General features: G+C 39.7%; 1 protein-coding gene across 3 annotated transcripts in view; it reads right to left on the reverse strand.

Annotated features, from left to right (window-relative positions):
* CEP112 (centrosomal protein 112) overlaps window positions 1-26115 on the reverse strand; it is a 170503-nt gene that overhangs the window by 78227 nt on the left and 66161 nt on the right. For all 3 annotated transcript variants that reach the window (XM_075169444.1, XM_075169445.1, XM_075169442.1), the window contains 2 exons: window positions 24619-24726; window positions 12186-12368 (listed from right to left, as the gene is read on the reverse strand). In XM_075169444.1, coding sequence (XP_075025545.1) covers window positions 12186-12368; window positions 24619-24726 — 291 coding nt within the window. The remainder of the gene's footprint in view (window positions 1-12185; window positions 12369-24618; window positions 24727-26115) is intronic.

Consider the following 26115-nt stretch of genomic DNA (forward strand, 5'->3'; position numbering starts at 1 on the left):
ACAGACAAAATTGTTCTTCATGTGTTCATCTCCCACCTACTGTCAAACATTTTTCCTTTTCTATTCAGTCACATAAGAAACCTTTGATAACAGCAGCAACTGCAGATATGGCAAGTATCCAATATACTTTAAATGTCTCTTAATGCTGCAGACAAATAACGGAAAGGCATTTTTACTATGTCATTAGCAGAGCCACTTGAGGGAAGCGGCTCACGTGCTGTGTCTTCTGCTTTCTTGCTCAAACCATGTCAACCTCCTGATAAACTTCATTGCTTATCTCGGGTCCTCAACCTTCTGCTTGCTGCACCCACTTCTAATACCCTATAAGCACATTTATGTTATGAGCTTACCGGGACAGGAATTCTCTGTTGTTAAATATTTTCACTAACACAACATAGACTCAGACTCCTGAGAGCATTCCAGCAATACAAATAATTACCATCAGCCCCTAAACTACTGCTTGTCAACATCTTATTAGTTACAGGATTGTTGGAGTTTACAGTTACGCGCAGGCAGCTGTATCAGTCACATAATGCACATAATAACCAGTAATTCCTATGAGCATGCAGACTACATTGATTTGTGTTTGTGTTTTTGGTTTTTTTGTTGTTTTTGTTTTTGTTTTTTTTTTTTTTTAAATACATTACCTTGTAATGATCAATCTGTATTTCATCAGAAACAGTAATTCAGGTAATGATTTCAACTAACAGCTAGTTGTTTCCATGGACTGTTGAATAAATATTAATTTTATATTATACTAGAGGTTTAATTGAAGATCTGAATTCAACTTCATGAGGCCCAAGATGAAGATGTAGCAGAACACACTGGTCGTGTGTGCTATCCCAGACAGCGGGCATGCGCCCCTGAACGCGGCAGGCACCGTGAACTCAGAAATCCCTAAAGATACCAAATGCAGCAGGAGAACATGCAGCTATTTTCAAATATTCCAGCGTACTCTGTCTTTGCAGTGGCTGCCTTTCCAAAATCACTTTCCTCGCTATTTCTCTTTTCTAAATTCATTTTACAGATGCCAATACAGCAGAAAGCACAGACTACAAAAGACTTCAAGCTGTCAGAGACAACTTTAGAAGAATTGTATCACCTGTGCGAAAGATGGAGTTCACTCTTCGTGGGATTTTCAGATGTGTTTCAAGTAAAAACACTGTGTCAGGTTTTTTTGTCCTTTTTTTTTTTTTTTTTTAAAAAACTACACCAGTGTTGTTTTTATGAACTCTGAAGAACAACTTTAAAACCTGAAAATGGAATATTCACAATCAAGCCAATATTTTAGGGGCCAAAAATGAAGTTTTCTTATTTGCAATATTTCAGGAGGACTTTCATACATATGAATACAAATTACTGTAAGATATGTAATTGCAGCTTGAAATACATCGTTTCCTCCATTAAACAGAAATCTACAGCATCCTTGACATCGATTTCTGTCATTTTGTCACAATAAACACTCAGGTATTAAGTACCTTCCACATCATGCACCCAGGCATGATTCCAATTAGGGCTGAATAGAAGACAAAATGTCAGCCTAATAAGCTTCAATTTGCAAAGCCTTTGAACATTTGATGATATCATCACTTTGCCAATCATTTCTTGTACTTTGGCTTCTTTTTTTCCACATCACCTTCCCTGTCAAAAGGAAGTCTTTCAAATCTACAGAAAGGAAGACATGAACAATGTCAGTCATTGGTCTGACTGAGCTAAAAGATCCAAAAATGACTCCCCACTACATCAACAGAGAACTATGATGTGCACAATATTCCCTCAAAGCTAATTTGCTGCCAACATGTAGAGTAATTGGGGGAAAAAAGTCTACTTTAAAGTCATACTGTGAAAAATATTTTTTCGCATGAAATCAACACTAAAGACCTTAAATCACTGTCAGAGTCTGTGCCACTCTTTCAAAACGAAGAAACAGCATTTGTTAAAGATGACAATCATTTCTTCAGAGGTGACTGGACCAAAGAACAGCTCTGCTGTCTGACTTCATATTGAAAATACTGTATTTTCAAATACAATGTATTTTCTTTCTAATTTGTTTCTTGAAAAAAAAAAAAAAGAAAAAAATAGAAAAAAGAAAGGTAGGTTTCCAAGAAGGAAAAAAGACAACTTGCAAAAAGGGAAAAGGGCATATACAGTTCTGTAAGCTTGAACCTACATGCCTAACACATGTCCAAAGCCTATAGCTGAGGACGCACGAAGCTTTCTCTACCTGGAATTTCCCCAAACGGAGAACCTGAAATCCCTGCTCTTACCTGGGTTTGAGGGAAAACAGAAACACAAAATGGCGGCAGAAAAGACAAGGAGATAATGAATCAGATGGGAAATGTGGAGCGATACAAAAGACTACGTGGGCCCTCCAAGGCTCTGCCAGGGCAGCTGGTCCTGCCCCAGGACCAAACGCAGCGTCCCAGCTCAGAAAAGGAGGCAGGCACTGGTCTTTTCTGAGCTGAGTCCCCGGAGGAGATGGGTCACAGCGGGGCTGACCAGAGCCCACAGCCAGTCACCGACAGGCCCCACCACCCAGGTCCAACGCGATTCCTTGCACTGTGCCGAGTTGCCCCATTTCTTTGGTTCGGGCATCCCACGGAGCCCGCTCAGGAGACCTTCCCTGGCACGTATTTGTTACTGCTCACAACTGGCAGGACACAAACCCGAGCCTACGCCGCGCGTGGCGTGGGGTGCCAAGATTCGGTGCTTTGGTAGAAAGAGAGATCAAGCAGCTTGGAAGGAGCAGATCAGAAACTGCCTCCTGGAGCTGAGACGAAGGGCGGGAGTTGGGAGCACGCACCGAGCGCGGCACTGGCGTGAGGAGCGGTGCTGAAAGAGTGCAGAGCACTTGGCTACCCCTCCAGCTGATGGGTTAGCAAATTCCTAACATCTGAGGCAGAAAGGGAGACTTCGAAGAGTTGCTACAGACAGCGGGGCTGGGCCAGTGGGCAAAGAGCTGCAGAGATGTTTAACAGGAAAGTGCTCAGCCTGGTGTCTGTGCCAGTAACATCCTCTTCAGATCCGCAGATAACCCATCACGGGGTTTGGGGTTTTTTAACTCTCATAGCTCCTGTCCGTGAAATAGAGGAAAACCAGAGAAGTCTTCCAGTTTTCTTCCCGACTGAAGCAATATACGGAGGAATAAGCAGAGCAGTGGTAGGGCGCCCAGGACAGTGCAGTATGCCATAAGCATCTCAGCTGCAATTTGTTACTGGTTTTCCACTTTAAGGTTTCTCTATAATACTTTAATGTGGGAGCGTGCGGAGCTTATGGATGGTCTCATATTTCTCAACTGACATATCTTCAGCCAAAGTATGTCAGCTACAGGAGAGGGCAAGGCTTTTCACTGGCTTTGTGATTTCTTCTTCCCCCATCATAAACCACATAAAAGAAAAATACAAATAATCAGCTCTCCAAAATTGCTATTTATTACCTCATCATGAAACCGTCTACTGGACCCTGCAGTGGTATTGAGTAATATCATTACTTAAACCATAAAGAGGTTGTATTTATTACACAAAATTGGGAAAATTAGCATCCATATGGATCCTATTGTTTTAAGACAAGTAATACTGCCAAAACAAGTGGTGTTAACATTCCAAACTACAGATTGTCATAATTTCTCTTCTAGTGTTTCATTCTTTCATTTGATATTTATAATACCTTTGAATTGAGGAACTGAACGGATCATAAAATCTCTCCTATCAGATAAATCATTTAACAGCTAGACTACTGTTCAAAATTTGATTTATGGTGGCAGTGAGTGAATGGAATTAACATCTGCTGATCTAAGGAAGAGAGACTAAACTGATTTTGGATAATCTTTCTCTAGAAGCAGGGACAAGAGAAAAAGCATGGTCTAAAAAAATTAACTACTTAATTTGCAATACATCGGACCTTAGTAGGTAGTCATAGACAGGACACCCTAACCTCCATCCCTGGAAAAGTTATGGAGTAAAACTCCATGAAATTCATTTCCAGGCACATGAGGAATAAAAGGGTTACTGGGAACAGCCAACTTGGATATACCAAGGGCAAATCATGCTTGACCAAACCAATTGTCTTCTACAATGAAAGGACCGACTCCGTGGAAAGGGGAGAACTGACAATGTCTTTTATCTTGACTTTAGCAAGGTTTTTGATGCAGACATTCATAGCATCTATACAGTCCAACTGAAGAGACATAGACTGGATGGGTGGACTACAACGTGAGTGGAGAACTCACTGCACCACTGGGTTTGAAGAGTAGGAGTCAACAGGCAACCAGCTATAAGTGGCATTTCTCAAAGGTCAAATGGGGTTGATACGGTTTAACATCTCCATCAATGACCTGGATGATAGGACACAATGAACCCCGTGCAATACTGTGGATGGCACCTCTTGGGGGGAAGTGGTCAGTATGTTGAGGATCAGGGTTGCCATTCACAGAGACCTCAAACTGTGCAAGCTGGAGGAATGGGGCCACTAGGACCTTCAGGAAGTTCAACAAACTAGGTTTGTTCAGCCTGGAGAACAGAAGACTAAAGAGGAATCTAATTGCTGTCTTCAACTGAGTGTAAAGAGGAATTGTAGAGAAGACAGAGGCAGACTCTTGAAGGTGGCAGTGAAAGGAGAAGCAGCTACAGATCCAAATTGTAACAACAAACATTCCAACTGGATAGAAAGGAAAAGAAACTTCTCAATAGATTAGTAAAGCACTGGAGTAAGTTGCTCAAGGAGGTTGTGAAATCTCCATCATTGCAGATTTTCAAAACTCAGTTGGGCTTGGCCCTAAGCAACATGATGTAATTTTGAAGTTAGACCTGCTTTGAGCAGGAGGTTGGACGTGATGACCTCCAGAGGTCCTTCCAAACCAAATCATTCTATGATGCTGTGAAAGACTTCAATGATCTCCCATGAGAGCATGTCCCTTCAGCCATTCAGTGGAATGTTTGAAGTAGATATCGCTGCTGTTTTCCAAATTGCTGTACTTGTTCTATGGGTTAGGAGAAGTCAAATTCCTTCTATTCAACAACTCTCTCAAGCAAATTATAAGACAACTCTAAAAAAAAACTAAAAAACATTAATAAAGAATGTTGTGAGTAAGCTCCCGCTTTCTCTGTACAGCAGACATTTACCAAACAACAAGTTTAGTAGTAATCTTTGGAACAATCTAATATCACAGAAACTACATTCAAAAGAGAAGGTTTCGACTCTTACACTTGGAAGTAATATCCACAAGCAACTTTAGAGTCTGGCTTTACCATACACTGAACTTCAAAGAGGAAGCGCGTGCTCATTTTATTTCAAAATCAAGAGCTTATATTGTAAGTTGACCATTTCTGCAGAAGAGTAACACAGTATTTTTGCCTCTCTGCTTAGAAATTATGTTACACCAGCTCAAACGCTAGTTACTATCACCTGTTTTGTGTTTACTAACGTACTTGATCATTTATTACTTCAGTATTCCTTTACATAATTTTAAAAATAATTTCACACTATGCATAGCTTATTGTCTATTAGTGTTAATCATTCATTGTAACAATCACACACAAACCCTATATGCAAAGCCACACCTAGCGTATGTGTTAAAAACTGGCATAAAGATCTTTTGCCCTGCAGATGAGCAAGTCGGATCTCATTTTTTCTCAGAGAAATTATTCTATGTTTATTAACATCTGTGCAGGAAATAATCACTTTTTCCTAAACAAGGAGTACTGGTATAAAATAAAATTACTCCCATATGATATACACCCTGCCCCTACACAAGTGAAATTACTCCACCTTTCCAGCTGCCCATATTTAAAATTAAAACAAAAAATGAATATAAAATGTTGATACAGTGTAATAACAACTACCATATATATTCAATTTCATACTATATAAACAGAAAGTCCATTTTGCTGAAAAGAACTCCATCTCAGAATCAGAGTTCGTATTATGTGATGAGCTAGTTTCTATGGCAACTGCTTTCTCTTTTACATACACTGTAGACAGCACAAAATGTCAGTTCTCTCCTAAGCTAACTTCACATTTTTAATCAGCAAATGATAATTTATGCACCATTATGTATGGCTTCCAAAAATGTCTTTCGTAAACATTTCAAATGCTGAACAGCCTGAAGTATAAAAGGACAGAGGAGCAAGTAAAGTCACACCTCCTGCGCTGAATTCCTCACTATCTAATTTCAGTCATATCGTAAAAAGTGAGAGCCAGGGAAAAATGTGGAAGAGATCACAGATGATCACCCACTACAGCAGGAGAACACTTTGATGGCTCCATTAAGCGAGGAAGCGGCAGATGTTTATAGCTTGTTCAACAGACTTTTGAAAGGCACCTCAAACAGAAGCAGCAGAGCGCTTGACGCACAACAGCAAACCTGGCAAGGTGGCTTCATCCGAGCTGGGAAGGGGAAGGCGCGGAGGGAACCCTGAGCCTGAGGGCTTCACCCTGAGAGCAAAGGCTCATTTCTCCCTCGAATCGCAAAGATGTCTATGCTGCAGCCCACAGCTCCTCTGCGTCTACTCCAGTACAGCTGACACTAGCTGTGTTGATTACCAGAGCCCCACTGGGGCCCTATTTGAGTATTTCCCCAGGAAACTGGTGCATTTGGCCATTTCACTGAAGTCCCGACTTCACAGCAACACTATTAGCTAAAGCCCACTTTGAATGTCTCCGCAGGAGCCATCGTCGGATCCTTGATTTTCGTAGATATTCCCCATCAATGGGATCCATCCCAACCCCGAGTCAGCAGACTATGAATAACAACCACGGAAAACCACGCAAGTGCTGCAACAAATATTTGGTACTTTAAATATTTTACATCAACAGTCGTGTTCATTATCCTGGGTTGATTGGTGGTAAATTAAACATGCTGCAATATAGCCAAAAGCTTTTGTTTAGGAAAGGCTAAAAGGGAACGGCTGTCTGTCTACAGAAGTCTGACTGTCAGCCCAGTAGCTACTCTCCAAGTAAAATATAACAAACAAATATTTAGATTGCAACTCCATCATTTACATTGTCTGCAGAGAAAGCCTGCATAGCAAACAATGCATTTCTTCTCACGCCAAACACATCTTCTATTGAGAAAAGAAAAAGACGACAAAGAAAAAATGAGTCAGAATTTATTTACCCCAAATTGTATACAGAAGTGACTTCAGTAGCACCATCAACATCTGAGTGCTTCAGAGGCTACAGCTATCTGTACCCTCCAGACACCATCAAGCAAACTGCTTCCAAGGATACTAAAAGAATATCTCTGTGGAAACCGGTGTTTGGAGATATTAGAACAATTACATGAAGTAGAAGAGCTGATCAGTGATTTATCTGTACGGTAACAATAGGGTTTTTCAGATCAAAGTTTAAGGAAGTCTGCTATTGTGACACAAAGGCTCCCAAATTCCCTCTGTATTAGTATAGCACTGAAAAGTTACTGCTACAGCAATATTTACACACACAGACAGAAATTGTGCATGTGCTGGGGTATTTAGTTATCATTAAACAAGTATATAGTATTTCTATTCATTTTTTTCTGTATTTTCTCCTGTCAATAGTTGATAAAGCTCTCCATCAGACAGACACACCAGCACAGTACCACTTCAGACTGACTACATATATGGAGGCAAGATAAATCTCTTCTGTTCCCCCCTATTTGTTGATACAGTAATTATCTCTAGAGAACCATAAACATATACCAAAGATTTGCTGGAACGAAAATAACGATCATTGCTGGAATGAAAATAATCATCATTACTGGGCTTTTTTTTAATTGTTAACTCAACAGGCTCAAACAGCTTGGAATTAATTCAGATAAAACCAGGTGCAAAGCAACAGTTGCAGAAAGATCACTGTTTACAAGTGCAAAGAAGCAAATTTTCAAAGAGGAGAAGCCAGAAGAGAACTGAAAGAATGCCCTATACATTGGGCCCAGGGAAGGAGCCGCCAATTTCTGAGAAGGTAAAGCAAATGGGATGGTAAAGGCTAAGGGGATTACAAGAAGTGCAAAAAGCAAGAGAGGATAAAGGAAACCGATACTTCGGCCACGGGAAAATACCTTATTAACTCTTCTCGCCACTTCGAGCCTGTTCTTTTTCTATAACAACTTCCATTCTCAATGTGTGCGTTCACGTGACTTCAGAACTGCTCGAGTTCTCCTTTCCCAACCAGTAATGGTTTATCAAGAGCCCTGAGACACCCCAAGCACCAGTGATCTTCTCTTAAAGCAGCCTCATTTTTGAGAGCATAAAGAGCACATGTTAAAACTAAATACCGTGACATCAGCAACAAATACTGGCAAAAACGGGCCTCAGTGTTCGAGCTTGACCCAATTACGAATGGATGAAGACAGTGGACTTGCCAATTATCTCATAACAGAACCTGGAAAAAGAATTCAGTTTCCCCACAGAAACTTTTTCCCCCCCCCTCTAGCTTTAGTGTAAAGTTCTATATTTGAAGTTACAGGGGTACTTTTTTTTCTTCTTCTTGCCCGAAGGTCAACGGTCAAAGAACAAGCACGAAAATGATCCAGCTTTGTATGGCAGCTGGAACATGAAAATCTTTGAGCTGGTTGAGGGCACGTGTCAGATGCTGGGGAGAGAATGACATTCGCAGGATAAAGGGAAAATACAAGGGTACAACTGGCACCACAGCATCAGTTATTAAAATTTCCTTCTATCTTATTTCGCAGTGGCAAACTAAATGTATTATTCTCTGTAATCAGAAGACTTGCTTCAGAAAATCGCCAATTCAGTAGCAAAGCTGTTTTTGTTAAAACAAAAGGAAGATCTCTATCACCCAAGGCGTTTCCCTGTTTTGTGAACTAATGTATGCACTAAAATGATGTAGGGAGGTGGGGAACGAATGACCAATGAAACTATAGCTTAAAAATGCTCGTAAAAAAAATAATCCAGATAATATTAAAAAAACCTAAATTAAATAGAAGTAATGATTCAAAAGTACCTTTTTTTTAAGAAAAGTTTCCTGTATTACTAGCTACTATTTAAAGAATAACAATATTATGGCAGTTCATAGAAAACGTATAGGATTTAAAAGACTACAAGAACTCAGCATGGTATAAAAGCCTTTGTACTGCTTTGACTTTTATTGACCTACATGTCAATTTACTCCTCCCCAAGCATTACAATCCTAGGTGAAAAAAAATCAAAGCAAGCCTCCTAGAAATGGATATAACCAAGAGCTAAAGTGGAATGCAATTGTTATCCAGAAATTAATCAGAAATACAAAAGGTGATCCACTTAAATCAAGTTCCTTTCCTGAAAATATATTAAGTTTATATTTCAAAGAAGCAGTAGCGTTATTTTATATTTAATTAAAATCTGGCAATGCACTGAAATCTTAATTTTTATATTTTAGTTCTGAGTAAAGCATTAATACATGTATTCATATTTGAATAAAATCTAACCGTGTTGTATACAATCTTTTACAGTAGATGAAGACCTACATGAAAGTAGAGACCTTGGACATGCAATAAAAAATAAATTAATCTTTTCAGTAACACTATAATAAATTGTTCCGCAGTTCTCAATCATAGCTGTCTTTAGTAATATATTAAGAAAAACCTATTTTAACCATTTGCTAACTCTTTCATATGGAAAAGGATTTAAGAAAGAACACCTTTAATAACCTTTCATATCATTCATCAAATATTTGAACACATAGGTCCTTCAAACCGAGCTACTCGTATGTGATTAACACTAATTATTATTGAAATTTTTTTAAATACCCAGCAAATCTACTTTTCATTTAGCGAAGCAAAATGGCCTCTTCTCCTGTCTCATAGCACCTTCACTGTAATATAGAGCAGTCCTAAAAATTACTGCTGTCAAACATGGTACAATTTTAACAGGTTTTTAAAAACCTATGTCTACATAAACTCATTACATCACTGTGATATCTTTGTTAAGAGACCGCCAAATGTTTCATAAAGGATGTTGGCCATTAGTCACGTTAGATGTCCAACCACGTATTTTAATAAACACATGCAAAGATTAAAAAATTTTATTAAAAAATATGTGCCATAATTCAATAAGAAACACCACTATTGTCTATTGAGCTCATTGCAAAGACAAAAGTGAATTTTAATACAAAGACCAGAGGAAGGAATGAAGAACGATTTATTTTCCAAAATGGAAAAAATATGCGTCCTTGAAAGCAGATAGATTCTTACTAGAATTTAAATAAACAACAGCTCTTCTAGTCAAAGGCAACCGCATTTCCTTCCCTGATTTACATGTCATTCTCGTGGCAGCAATGCTCAAATGACTGTACAGGGATATTCAAACTACAAAGAAAAACCCTGTAAAAAGGCCAAAGTTTTTGCTATTCGGACTGTTCAGATTTTCCTAATAGCCGCGATAATTTCCAGTTTTTTACACAGCACCTGTAGTAGCATTATACAGCCCATTGCAAATAGAAAGCACAACCAAACTTGGAGCTCCAGTCTTTGCCAGAAATGACCCACAACAGAACTAATAGAGAGACACACTTACAAGACACCTCCCAGATTCTCTGAATTTGCTTTAGTCCCTTTACCTTTGTATTCGGTGTTATACAGAGCAATACAATATTTGTCATGAACGCTGGCGTGTAGAGCGAATAATTCTATATCTAATTCTAAAACTGTTTTTTAACCCGAGTGCTACAGCTCTGCCTTTGTACGCAAACACAACATCAGGAATGCAGGTGAGAGGACGATACAACTTTGAAAAGGCACTCGCAAATAGCTATATAGCTAAGATGCATCTATCTTGGGCCAAAGAAAAAAATGCAAAGATAAAAACCAATCCCTTTAACAATCCAAGTCTTTGTTCTCTCCTACAATAAAGTGGAGAATAAAGGGCAAGGTTTAATTTTTCAGAAGCCACCTGAATATCCTCTTCCCAAGCGTTCTCACAAAAGTATCTCTCCTTTTCCTTGGAAAACCATAGTGGTGGAAATGGAGAAATAAGTCCTGGCTCTGCAATATATCCCTCATCCTCCCCCAACAAGCCGTTTGTTTTCCAATAGACTTACTTAAGCCAGATTTCGATAGAATCTGAGTCGTCCAAAGGTAACAAAAAAAATTAATTTAAAAATTAAACATTCAATTTCGCTTAGCTACATAATGGTTGCCAGTAAAAGACACAGCCTACTAGTCTACTGGAAAGTAAAGTGAAAAAGCCTCAATGTCAGAGTCTTACATCTCATAGGGAAGGCGGTGGTGCGCGGAAAACATACGTCGTTAAAGATGCCTTACCAAAATGTCCAGTTTTGGTATAAAATAATCCATGCATGATAAGTAATTCTAATGCTGATTAGTAAAGATTATTTTCTGAATACTCTTTAAACTACAAAATCACCTTAAATTTTCAAATATTGCCATTGCAGGCCTTTTAAATATAGGCTCTTAGGAAAATACACCATGCCATCCTCACAAAATATATTGAAAAAAATGCAAGAAGATGTTTTTTGAACTGAAAACTCATAAAGATCATTTTCCATGCTGACAGTGCGCATTTCATCCAGAAGTTTGAAGAGTCAAATGCTACCCCAGCTGGGGGTTATTCTGCCAAATGGCTTCCAACAGTGACCACAGAGATGGAGCATGGGAGGGGTGCATGCGTGTGTAGGAAAATAAACGTGATGGTAAGCAACCCCAAACCCACATCATCTTATCAAATATCCGACATACGTAGCCAAACACACAATGCAAATCTAGAATACAAAACTGAAACAAAAAGATATGAACAAAATGAAATAAAGCCATTTGTGAGTTACCTGCAGAGATTTAAAACAAAAAAAAAGCATACGAATGAGGCAGATACCATTCATATGGATTTGCCCAGGAAGGAGAAAAGGAGGGGTGAGTGTGAGGGCTGGGGGGGGAGAAGAACAGATACCTTTTTTTCTTAAACAAATCCATCATGAAAGAAAATGAGACAAGATTATAAATAGGCCAAGTTATAGCGCACCATGGGATTTTTAATCTGGCTACCTGTGGTTTTTGCAGTTAAAGCCCTATTCAGCAGTGGGAAGGGAGGGGGGAAGCGGAAAAAAAAAAAAGAAAGAAAAACAAAATCACGTTTATGTGCCAGTTTCGCAAATGCTCACACAGCGTGCATCACCAACAATGCTGGCAAACAGGAAACACTAATTATTAGCATTTTCTAATAAGCGTACGCCTTTCAAACATTATTGATCATTACCTGTCCGTCTCGTTTCCTGCATTCTTGAGTTTTACTCTCGTGCTCTGCCATGGCAGCGCGAAGCTGTTTTTCCAGTTTCTCGATTTCCCGTTCATGGTCTCGGACCAGGCAGTCCTTCTCTGCGTTGTGCTGCTGGAATAGGTGCGTCTTCTCCTGTTCATGCTCCAGCTTCAGCTCCACTATCTGATTGGACAGTGAGGAGTACAGTTCATCAATAGAACATCCTTGTCGTCATGACAACTCGTCTACAGCTTAATTTTCCCCTTAATTTCATCAAGTTGGCAATTTTATTTTTACGTCACTATTACCTCACCTTTTAAAAAGCCACCGTTAGCGTGACAGAATTCCTCCAGACAATTCCAACAATGGAGACAACCGAGCAAATCCAGCGCATCCTTAACCAATTTGTTGGTACAAATGTCGGAGCGTACAAAAAAAAAAAAATAAATGGCATTGTCGCATTCTGCGTACGGTCCCCCCGTACCCTGCTGCTGCTCATCAGCAGGGCTGAGGATCCTAAATGGTTAATAGGCAGCCTGCTCTCCCCTTCGCTTAAGTATACACACACAACCCCCCCACCCCAGCAATTAAATCTTTTAAAGATTTCTTTATGATTTCCAAAGCGAAAGCGCTTCCTTCAATTTTCCTCGACGCTGTCGTACATAGTCGTCTTTTTTTTCCCCTTTTAATAAAAAAAAAAAAAAAAGAAAGAAAATTATAAAAAACAAAGCTCTATTATCCCGTTGTCAGCCACGCTAGCCCAACATAAACAGATGTATGTGTTCCAGAAGGGCACCTGCTGTGCTGCAAGCTTGCACCACGATTTCACAAGCAGCCCTCTATTCTCAGGATCCTTTCCCAGTCCGCACCACACTGGATGCTGTGACCTTGGCCAGCCTTAGCCTCTCCCCGCTAGCCTGAATGGCAGCCCGAGACGGAGGGCCTGGTTGCCGCAGCTTTGATACTAATCCTCCCCGCCTGCGCACAATGGCACCCTACCTGGCCTGCACACTGGAGCAGCCAGGCGGCCTTTGAAGCAGGTGATGAATAGGGACGGCAGGAAGCCGCTTCCCCACTGAACTCCGGGCCACACAGCTGCTAAGAACAGTCACTTGGATTTTTCTTCAGTTTTGGTGGATTTCGGAGGGCTGGGGGGGGGGGGGTTGGGAAAAAAAAAATGGTCTTATGAATATGGTGGGTTATTTTCAGCATGAGAAAAAAAAAAGCCAACGGGAGGAGCCGGCCCAGCGCGCCCCGGCACCTTATCTTAAAGCTGTAGCATTCAATTCTGGAATAATATCAGCTGTTTGTGTGGCTTTCGGGTCGAAAATTTGAAGCGAAGTAAAAAAGAACACATTTTCTCAAACTAGGGATCAGCGTCTTCCAGGTTTAAAAGTAAACGAGTCAGCCCTGCTGCGGCCGGGAGCGTCCTTCCGAAAATGGAGCAAGTAGAACAGATGCAATATTCCACCGTTTAACGTACCTGCATTATTAAATAATACTAAAGCGCTCATTAACAGACGCCTGAAGTTGGGAGTTAACCCCCCAGGACGCATACATTATCCGTACTGGGCCCGGGATCCCTACACAAAGTTCTTTAAGTCAGGTTTTTGCCCAAGGTTTGTGTACATACCTGGTTTCTTTTCAGACGCTATCGATGTCCTTAGTTCGCCTAAACGAAAGAATTCTTCCTCCCTAAGCTAATTGTAAAGGCTTTGCCTGAGTTACGGGAAAAAAAGTTTAGCGGTTTTTCATACATCAGACCTGACTAAAAAGAAATCGTGTCAACAAGAGACGTCTTTTTATTCAAACATTCTTTTCTTAATTACTGGATTTTCAGCTGGTTGTGCCCTGTAAGGTCTGGGGTGAGGCAGTTTGTTGTGGGGAACTTCAATTATTTAGGTTTTCACTTTTTTAACTGAAGACAAGAAACAGCAGCAGCAGGGAATGTGTGCTGGAAGGGGGCAAGGGACAGATCCTGCCCCTTCCACCAGTTACACCATACACGTATACGTCACCAGTTTACCCAACCAAGGTAATTAGTTTTATTTAGTAATCATTTCACCGACAGCATTTATATTACAGACGCAACGGGTTTGAATATAAGAGGTGGAAAGAGCTAAAAGAGACCGGTCCTTCTGCATGCAGGAGGGGTGTCCCCCAGCCTGCTACGTGGGAAGAGAAGGATGGCAGTGGGACGGGAGGTGTTTTATAAAAGGTAAATTCGTGGAAGAAAAAAACCTCACCACTTAAAGCAAATTATTCCTCATGATGTTTTTGTTTTGCTTTTTAGAGATTTCTGGCAGGGAGCAGAGGTGGAGAGACAGGAGAGGAGGGAAAGGATGGGGACGAGAGCATTTTCCTCCCTCAAGTTCAAAGACGGAGAAGACTCATCTTCCCTAATGAATATTAACAAGTGCCCCACGTTCGTAACCAACAAAACGTGCTTTCCTGTACAAATAACACGAAGCGACCGAGTAGCTATTTGACTGCACTGGTGAACACCCACTGAACCTCCTGTTCTCAGAACTGCTGCCAAGCACTATGGTTTCTCTTCCACTCCTCCTTCTCCCATTCTTGTATTGTTGTTGGGTTTGGTTTTTTTTTTTTAAAAAAAGGAAAAAAAATTAATGTATACCAACAAAAGGAAAATGACGACCATGCTGTTTTCAGCAACAACAGGACTTCTTCATCACAGGAAGATGCATGAAAACTACATTAATTCTCATAAATCAGTATGGATTCTGTCTCCTCTTTGAGGTAGAGCGCGCCTTTACGAATGATATAACAAAATCACCTCCTTTAAAAATTGTATCGTGTTGAGGTCTTTCTGCATCTACCCCTAGATGCTTAGCACTTCATCAGATTACATTAAAATGTCCGCTCAAATCCAGCATATACGTGTCCAGAAGACAGACAGTTTTAGGTGCTATACATTTCAGACAGACAAGCAACACGATATTCACAATGGGAATTAGGGGCGACGCTGAAAAGAAACATTCATTAAATAATAGTCTGGGCCCTATTACCATAATCAGATCGTATTCACTGTGGCTTAGATGCTTCCTCATTTTGCCTTCCCAAAGATGAAAATCTCTTATTCTCTTCCCTGCGCATCTGCTCCTATCTCCAGCCACGGCCTGGACGCTAAAACAAGCAGGAGTGTCTGACCCCATATAGCTGTTCTTACCGAGAAACACTGTTATCACGAAGTAACATAAGCATTTTAAAATTATGATCTCCTCTTACATGAATTCTTCATTCTTTAATTCTTTCCACACCAATATGGCAGAACCATATTCAAGGCAACGGCCAACAGCTGCTTTACTAAGCCATCACCAGAATTACACCGCTTATTTTTAAATTTCTGCTTTCACTGAAATTTAACAATATTTACTTACTCTTGCAGAGAAGAGAAAAGAGAAGACAAAATTCTTAAGAAAAAGCTAAAAACAGATTCATCCAAGAACTGGGACCATCTTTTGCTATTCACTAGCATGAATACCCACGTACACGCAGACTGCCAAACCGATCTGGCAATGGGGATCATGCCCATCCCATGCAGGACACCAACAACTGCTGATGAAGGATGGCCTTTAACGCAGGCAGACTTAACAGCACCTAAATGTGGAGGTGCTTTAGAACAACCTGCTGAAACGGGAGACAATCTAATAAAGCCTTAAAGTGAAATCATGCTGCTGTTCGCATGGGTTCAGCTAGTACATCTGAAGAACAAAGATCTACAGTAAATAGCCTCCTGATTGCAGAAGATATTTTCAGAAGCCAAACACTTGTAATGTAATCAACGTCAGCAAATACCTTTTTAAAGTCCCTAATATAGACAAGACCTTCTACTATCCAGTTTTTGCTTTTACATCACACACTAAGTTTAGGCTTTTCAATTTTAGAACAATTTCAACTTGTTCTCAAGAACAAGTATGCCTTTGAAATTCTTTTTATAGTCCCCAAAGGAGGGAAAGGAAATTAGTTAGCTCACTACCTCTTTGAAAAATGTAGCTGCTACAATAAATATTTGACACCAAAGTATGAAAATTCATGTAAATTTATGTCCACAATTCCAGAAATATTGTAAGTAACACCTATATAAAATATAGTTTTGCATGGCAGGATGATTTTATTAGTGCTATTCTGGAATGACTGAACTTCTGAGTGCTGGAGAAGCCACCGATAAGTTACACGTCATGGCAAAGAACTGAACTAAACTCACTCGTACAGCATGCATATAGCATGTCCGTTGTGCAGCAATTCTATCTTATAAGCATTTAAAGTGTTTGTAAATCAGGTATTTTCATTATCATTACTCTGCTCAAAACCAGCCCTAACCTCTGCCCAGCACAGCATACAGGACATGATCTATCCCCAAATAACAACTCTGGTAAATCTAGCCTTTTCTGTCTCCTAAGCCTATAAATAAATGTGCGTGTTTCATGAGGATATGGGGATTACCCATCTCCGCAAATACACTGCTTCTAAAAGTAATCTGATATAACAGGCTGGAGGATCGAGTATTAATCATGCTGGGCTCTGGCTTAGCATAACTTTGGGCAGAAGAGAGGAATCTTCACTGCAAGGCGAGGGAGCATACCAGAACTACTTCGCAGCAGATAAATGAAATGGATTTTAAAAGTACACTTTTTTTTTGAGATTTGCTGTAATTTGGAACACAAAGTACTCCCAAGATAAAAGGGCTGTAAGGAGCCAAGGGCAAATGGGACAGTGAAAAATACATAGTGCAGAACCACATATTACCACCAAAGTAGCAAATACATATAGGGTAATGTATATGCATAACAAATTTTACTTTCTATTTCATTGCAGGCTGCAATAATTTAATTGGCGTAACTGCGTTTCCTGTTATACTTCACCTTACAATCAACCACTAATAACTGTATTTCAGCTGCAAACTCAGAACTGCAAGAAATTCTTTAAAAGAGACAAGTTGGTCTATTAGCGAAACTGCAGTTTGATTTATCCTGCCTGCTACAACAATATACCTGAGTGGTCTCACTCTGTATATAAAATTATATGCCTGATCTGTAAATTTTTACTTGTAAAAGCCTTCTAGAATTTTAATATTTTTAAAGTATGGGCAGCACAAACCTCATCTCAATCCTCCTATCTTCCCAATCCTCCTGCCATGAGTGAATTTGTTTCTAAAATCACCAACATACTGCAAATGAAGTTGCATCCCTGTGATTAAACCACACCTAGCGCCGTGATGACCGTCAGGAGGTCCCGCTCCCCTCCCCAGCCACCTCTCCAGCAAAGCCAACGCGGTCTGCAAACAGAAATATTTCTTTCAAACTAATATACCTTGAGTCACTGCAAATGCCTGTTTGTAGCAGGCTCTGGTACAGAATTTACTGTACAGAGTCTTTGTTTAGGGATTCAGAGTTTATCCAAGGACCTTCTCTGAACACCGAGAACCGACTTCACAGGCGTTCGCAGCCTGACTTGCTATTTACTGCAGGCACCAGTCTATGTTCCTGGAATCATCTCCCCTCTCTCTCCTCCCCCCGAAGTTGATTCTGTTGACTATACAGGGAGCTCAGGCTTTTAACTCTGAATCACACACAAGTTAGATGCCTGAAGGAGACAGTGTAAAAATACCCATCTGTCTGGTTAACAACTCTGTAAACAGCAATGGAACAGCGAGAAGATTTCCACCCACTCTTTACTTGGAGGTTAAATTCATATCCTTTTCCCATTTGTGAGTATTAGCTATATCATAAAGTGAAAAGTTGATGTTCACGATTGAAGAAACCATTCCTCAGATATTCTGCACAAATGGCATTCATCTGTGTGTTAGGATGGTTCAAAGGAAACATTTATGCATCCTAGATTAATTTACGAAATGAAATTTATGCAGCTTGTTGCTGATGACATGAAAAATTTAGAGCCTCTGCTAATGTGCCCATTTGGCCTCCATGCAAGACAAGACTGTATTTCAATTATCTGAGCCTATAGACAAAGAGGAGAGGAACAAAGCTTTTTACAAAGCCTGTGTCCTTATTACTAAACCAGCATACTAAAAATGGATCGTGAATCTCTGAATATAACTGGATTGTTTAAAGTACAGCTAAGAAATGCCTGGAACTTGGTCTGTCTGAGGAATAAAGTATTTCAAGCATGTCTTTGGAAATGTTTTCTTCACTTGAGTGGGTAACAGGGCGGTCAAAAAGAAGCTGGAGGAAACAGAAAAGGAAGAACAAGGCCAGAAGAAAAACTAGGACTTAAGTGTGGTGGCAGGAACTTTAAACTGAGAAAAGGTACGGAGACAAAGCAAGCTAAGCTTGTTATCTCTATTATTGTGTCCAGCTGAATGTCTCTGAAGGCTTGGGCATGACACTGGAGTCAGAGTTTAAGGTGCACATACGGTGACTCTGTCTCGTGATAGGACTGATGGTGTTTGTAGTAGTTCTGAAGACAAGACCACCAGCTGGAAGATCAACGGAGCTAAAAGTAATATGCCAAATAAACACGATAGGACTGTAAACTCCATGCATCCAATGTAGAAGCAGCATCTATCCTCCCTGCTTCCTACCTTAGAAAGGCAGAGTGGCCACAGTTAGAGCAGGAGGTAATAAGGAACGCTGGCTCCTGGAGAGCCAACTCATAGCTCAACGGACCCTTCAGCCCATGCCACCCCTCCCACTGACCCCTTCTGCAGGACTTGGCTCTCCAGTGCTCCAGACCCATGGGACTAAATGACATTCCTCAGCCTAAATAGCTCTAGGCTCCACAGGCTTTTCACAGCCACTCACAAATTCTTTTCACAGACAGTACTTATTTTCGCTGAGGAGCTTCCTTTCCATGTCCCATCCCCAAGTCGCAGCAGTTTCTTGGTTTAATGCTTAATCCCCACTTTTTACTCTATTCCTTACCTACACTGCATTTTCCCTGCTCCCTCACGAGGTCACAGCCTTTACACCACTCTTTCATATACAAACTGTTCTGGCTCCGTTTCCCAGAGAGGACATGGAAGTTCTTGGTGAGGCTCTGCAGAACATTTAGCTGCTGAACTCTTGAACATCTGAATTAAGCAATGTTTATTACCTAAATACACTGGAGTAGATCTTCCAGGGAAAAATAAAAACCACACCCAGGTCAGAAATACCCTACACCTCCAGATAAAAACACACCCAGGTCAAAAATACCCTACCGCCAGCATTTCAAGGAATTATCACTACAATTTTAAGCAAAAGCAAAACAATGTCATCTCAGTCTTGATAATCCAAACGCTGGTGAAATCTCTTGGCACAAAGTTAAATGGTTAAAAATTATCAGGGGAGATGCCCAACCATTAAAAGTTAATCTAAATAACACTTTAGAATATTTTTAAGCAACTGAGCATGAGATTGTACTTGGAACCTTAACATTAGGCTAGCACTAAGATGTTTGTTTGTAAATACATACACTTATGTATAAAAACAATGGTGGTGATTACAAAATTCATGTTTTACCTGAGATAACCTCACTCTTTTCTTCAAATTAACCTTGCTAGAAAGTTATAAAAGACAAGACAGACAGAAAGACCTAAAGAATATTCTTCCCCTCCTCCTAGTAGTATTTTCCTCTGCTCCATCACACTGCTAAAATAAGAACAATTTCCCAACACTACCTTGGATATTTGTCCTTGCTGCTGGCAGGTAAGATTACAGCCACGCTTTTTTCATTTCTAACCAGCTGATTCCGCACTTCTTTACCTCCCTTTCTTTAATATAAAAAGGCATATTTAAGCTCAACCACAGCTTTGTCTTGCTCCCAACTTAAAAGTGTAGACTATTTCTCTCATCTTTAACATGATTTCAAAGTGATTTTGTAAATACTCAGTAAAATATTTCTGAAGGTGTCCTGTTTCTTTCCTATTTGGCTAAATAGGACAAGACGACAACTCTAATTACTCCTTCACAAGTTCTACAGAAGTCAGAACCCAACAATAGATGTCGCAAGAAAGGATTTCCTGAGATATGGGGAGATTCTTCAGCTATCACGTGATAGCCTTCCACTTTGCTATGGAAGCATGAATAATTATTATTTTAAAATGGAATAAATGCTATTAAAGAAAAGACGCACCAAAACAAAAGGCTTATTTATACATTCAGGTTGGCATCTAATCTCAGAAAGTATGTCCATAACTCAGCAAGTAACACCATCCTGCTATCACAATAATTCAACTTTTTCAGAGTGCGTTCTCCCTGCTAGGAAAATGAAATTTCATAGGCTTTGGCTCTCTTGCTAATCTCACGTCTCAGTGTTTTCACACTCACTCAAATCATAGCACTTCAGCAACTATTTATTACAAAAAATGGGTGTAACAGTGATCATACTGATCTATTATTGTTTGGGTTGTTTTTTTTTTTTTTAACAAGGACAAGCTAATGCCATTTAAACATTAAGATCTCCAAAAGCGTTGGAGATCTTCTCTGACTCTGAAAGTATTCCATTCATCACAATTTATGAAAATCTGCTTGAAACGAAGGTGAGTACGTACTTGACTGCGGAACGTCCCTGCGTGAAGCCCTGCTCTACCACGAGCGCTCTGCTGTGGTACCACAGCTCGCCCCGAGAGACGCGCTCTCAGAAAGTGCCCAACCGACGTGGATGTGGGGAAAAAGCAAATTCATTAACTTTTCTGTCAAATTTGCCTGCCTAAAAGTCATTACTGCAAAGTTTGGGCACGTGCTCTTTCAAACATTTGCGCTTGTGGAAAATTATTTCAGCAGAAACACTTCCCAGGTATTTTGAGCTAAACTGAGGATGTAATTAGAAAGTAATGGGGGGGGGGGGGGGGGGGAAGGGGAGAAGAAAAAAGAAAAAGGGAGGGGGTGCAAAAAACCAAACAACCTTTTTTCCTGTGCTGACGGTGCCATAAAGCCCGACTATAGATACTGCAACCATTTCAAAGGCAGGAAAGGCTGAGGCCTTCGCTGTGGTGTCCACTGGCTTTGAAGTGCCGAAAGCAGCTGCTCCCAGCAGATAGGAACTGTGGTGCTGCTGGAGTTATTTTTTTCTTCAAAATATACTTTCAAATCTAACAGCTGCAAGTAGAACAAAGTTGAGCTAAAGTATATTTAAAGAAAAAAAAGCCACCAGTTTCTCTGTAAGAGTGTTCTCAGTGGATACTTCAAAAGAAAGTGGCACTGAACCAGATGAAGCTGGAACTGGGAGTGACACGTGACAGCTGAAACCAAATACTGCAAGATCCAAAATTTCTTCTTTATTAATGGATTCAAATGCATTTGAAAACTTAACAAAATATTAACTGCCATACCAGTTTGGTATGGTTTTTTCCTAATTCTTTTTCAAGGAAAAAAAGATTATATGTATCAATATTATCAGGTTATTTATTGATACAAATCTCAGATAAATACCAATATATAATATATCAATATATCTAACCTGTAGGCAGAGCAATCTTTCAGCACCACAACCAACAGTCCATGTTCACACCCGTAATCTCTTTGAAATCAAAATTCAAGGAGAGTCCTGTGAAGCACAGGCAACCATTCATATGAAGCAGAGAAGAAAAACCACAGTTCTCAAGTTCCTACACTTCCAAGATGTTTCTCAGGTTGGAGAACTGGATAATACATCAGTTCATTTGGTTCTTCATTACCAACTTGATTAAATTTATGGGCAACTGAATTCTCCAGTATTCTGCCGGTGCTACCTCTGCCAATCTATGCAAAATATATCTGAAGATCAATTTTCTTTTCCTTTGTGTACAAATTCCATTTGACAATTAGATTCGGACACTTGAGGCAGAACATCTCAAAGCAATTACTACATGTCTCAAGTAACTAAAGCACAGGGTTTTTGGTTGGGTGTCTATTTCCCAACTGGAAGTCTGCTAGAGCCCTGCTGAAATGCACCACCACTTCTAATTTACTGCTCTATTTAAACAGTTTAAATCAGTCTATTCCTCCCCAAGTAACCACCAAAGAAATATGCGGTAAAACAAGGCAAGGAAAAGTCTGCTTTAAAAATGGTTCAGAAGTTCTGAAGCATAAATAGAGAATAACACAGAGAAACAGAAGTTGGAACTACTGAAAGGAAATTTTAAGAGTGGAAGAACTGAGCTCATACCGCTCTGTGGCTGGGCTGAAGGAGCTTTGTGCTGCAGAAATGACAATACAAAAAGAGCGTCGTTTCCAATGATAACCCATTGCAATCTGCAGGAAGGGTCACATATTTTTGATGTTCGCAAGCTTTCAAAGAACATTCCAAATGAAGTATGAAGAGAAATAAATTTTAAAAAAGGGCATAAAAAGGATTCCTCTGAAAATTCTTCTGAGGCTCTCATTGTTTAGCTGTTTAGTGCTGAAACCCTTTTCTTGGGTTTCAGTGATGTTTCATAAAGTCTAGCTGTTCTTTCTTACAGTAAAAAATAGTTATCCTAAATAAAATAGAAGTGAAGCAGTAAACATCTCATCTTAGTGGAAAATGCTTTCACTGATGTTTACCACAATATCAACACTGTTACAGAATACCAATGTAAAAAGATTCACCAAAAAAGTTTTAAGTATCACATTCATTTCTTGTTTTTTTGGGTTTTTTTGATCCAGTCTCCAGAAGGTCTGAATATAACAGGCATGATGATGCAAGAAAACAAATAAAAAATAAACCCTGACACTACTAGGCACTACCATTTTCCTTTAATGCACAAAAGCAACAGATTATTTGGCAGAAGATTGTATCTATGGCTTGGTAGCTTTTGCCATGTACACCGAAAGTAAAAAACTACCACTTGTAGGTAGGAACAGGATTGTCAAAACATCTGATGAACCACAGATTAGTACTTATCTCTATAGATCATTGAATCTTTGAATAAATGCTTACTTTGGACTTTAAAGATGCACCACAAATTATGAGAACTGTAAAGAAAAAAAATGAACCAACCATATCACTAAAATGATGTGCATATAAGATTCCATTAGAAAATTCACCTTAAGACGCCCAGCTAACCCCAACACTTCCCATTGTCCTCCCTTCAGTACATCCCTTCATTGACACGTCAAACTTCCTCACCTTTAATGCAAGCAATTATTGCAATGGCTTTCACAGGAATAAATAATTTGAAGAAAATCTGTTGCCATGATTACATAGTAGTGACTGCATTTGTGGTTTCTAGCCTTTATTCCAGAGATTATACTAAATCACGACAGAGAGGTAGAATTCTTACTGTTCTTTTGGCAAATGAGGTCATCTGCAAGACAAAACCCACAAAACAAAACCCCCTAATATCTCTGCAACCTGGACTATTCCTGAATCCTTAAACAGAAGAATCATAAATAATACCACCCAGTAAAACAAAACACCTGTGGAGATCTCTCTATTACATGGGACAGCTTCTCACCCTTTGTCAGGTGACAACACAATTAGTAATGTTGACAATTCTGAGTGAGGATGAGGAAAATATTTGATCCGAACCAACAAACTCCCTTCGATTCAAATCTAAGTTGAGAGCCATGCACAGAACACACTATTGTTCCTCCCAGGCACAGGCGAAGGTCTCTCTCAACACCTACCAAAGTGATCCCGTTCCTTAAAAGCCCCTTCCCAGACGGACCGAGCAGGTCTCGCACCACAAGCCAACTGCAGTATTTCATCCTCTTACCAGCACAGAAGATAAACAGAAATGAAACCACATTTCCCTGGTGGAAATGTAAACTTATATCCATGCAAAAACATCGATAAGAGAGAACTTCAGGCTTATGGACTAACTGTATCATTGCTAAAAAAATTTTTTCAATCCTTTAACAGGTGTTACCAAACAGACACCACTTTACTTTCATGACAAAGTACCACCTTACGCAAGTGTTTGACGGGCTGTTTCAGCTGCGTAGCTCCCAAGTCCAGATCATGCAATAATTTGTCTGCTTCTATTTCTGTTTTTTTTTTCCCTTTACACTTCGCAACACTACTGAACTCAACTTTCTTGTCTCCACCCAAATGTTTCCTGAATATTTCCCAACCCTGAAATTACATTACAATGAAGAAAAATCACTATCAGTGGGCCAAAACAAGCATTCATATGAACACTCCCCGTGTTAAAAGTGATAAAAAAAAGAATAAAACGCTGTTTCTGGACAAGAAGAAAAACAGATAACACATTAAATAATTTCATCTGGCCATTATGAAAATAGGTGTTGCCACCTGTAAGCCTGGGAAACAATGTGAAAGACTCAGAGGTACAGAGGATTGCAAAGAGGAAACAAAAATATTTTCTATGTAGACTCTTCCCCCTCTATCCCCCATCGCATAAACTCTGCATACCTATAAATTTTGTCTTTATACAAAGAACAGCAACGCACAGTGAGAACAGGATTAAGCCTGCCACAAGAATTGGCCTACATCTGCACAAAAAATGTCCCTCCTCCCCTCCACCCGAAGGAGCAACCCAACTGACCTGTTGCTCATATCTTTGCTTGAGCTCTTCCAATTGCCAGGAGAATTCTTTCGATTGCTTTTCCCGGAGCGATTTTGATCTGCTTAGATCTGCTTCAACCTTTTCCATCTACATGGTAAAAGAAAGGGAATATTTAATTTTTTTAAAAAAGGCATAGCTTGAAATGTCCTGATGTTTCTACAGTTGTTTGCAAATCATCAAAGACATGAATATAACTTGCTGAGAATGATAATACTATTTGTATGGAGTGAAAATTAATATTCAGTGAATACCAAATTACTAGTTACTTAAGGCTACAGTGATGACCTACTCCATGCCACTCCCTCATTACAAAGCATTGGCTCAGTTTTTCACTTGACAGTGGTGAACATCCCATCAAAATTAAGTTAATATTCTTTATAGACATATTTAAGACTTAAATATATTTCACTTAAAAATATATTGCCTGTGGAAATTCAAGGGAAATCATGTGTGAGTCAGTGCACAAACTACACATTTAAAGTAAGTTTACATTAAATCAGTAAAGTAACTTAAAAGAGAATTATTTGGCTGCAAGTAAAGTTCTCTGAAGATAGTCATCGCCTATGAATAATGAGTCCCACAGATTCCAGCACACAGCATCAAGGAAGCAATTTCATAACCCAATTAACAAAGGCTTTTGTATCAAAAGCACAACTGTTAGCTGTACATCAGGCGTGTTTCCAGGAGAATATATATATATATATACACACACAGTACTATGCTGCAGTGCATACTCATCAATTACTTTTAGATCTAGGTCCCAACACAAGCAGCGAACAAACGGTCTCTCTAAAAAAAGACAGAAAAGGGCTGTAGCTGTCGGGAGGACCAGTGCTGCCACAAGTCCATCTGCTGTACCAAAAGAAACGCATGAATTCCTGAACCCCGAGCCAAAATCCTGTTTGGCCTAAGGGAGTGCTCTGTCTTCAACAGATGTCTTTGCCAATCGGCCTGGACATCACTTCTAAGCCAGGGAAAGAGGCGAAAAGGCAGTACTCTGAGTGGGAAAAGCATTTTATTGGAAAATACTGCAGCAAGGGAGGAAGATATAGGACCAGGAATAGCTGGCCAGATAGAAAGCGGAAAAATAGAATAGAAAGGAACAAGTTATCCTTCCAGCAGCTCTTGAACCTCACTGCTGCTATCTGCTATTAAGAAAAGGGACTTCAATGACTATTTTATGAATAATTTCCTCCGCCTCCAAACTTACTCAAATTGCATGTCCGCAGCCATATTTTACTCAGCTCAACAAAAACCAGAAAAATAAAAGTTCTCGTTACTTTATTAAAGGATTTTTATTTTTAAGAGACTGAAAACATTCTAAAAAATGAAATAGTAAAAACATACGCAAAGATGCTTTAACTCTACTGGCTTTTGTGCTTTACTCGTTAGGTCACATTCATGTATTTCCTATAAGTACAACTAGGGCTCTTGATCATTATTTGCCAAACCCAGGAAACACTAGATCTAAAGTAC

This window comes from Calonectris borealis, chromosome 20 (assembly GCF_964195595.1).
Source record: "Calonectris borealis chromosome 20, bCalBor7.hap1.2, whole genome shotgun sequence".
Classification (NCBI taxonomy): Eukaryota; Metazoa; Chordata; class Aves; order Procellariiformes; family Procellariidae; genus Calonectris; species Calonectris borealis.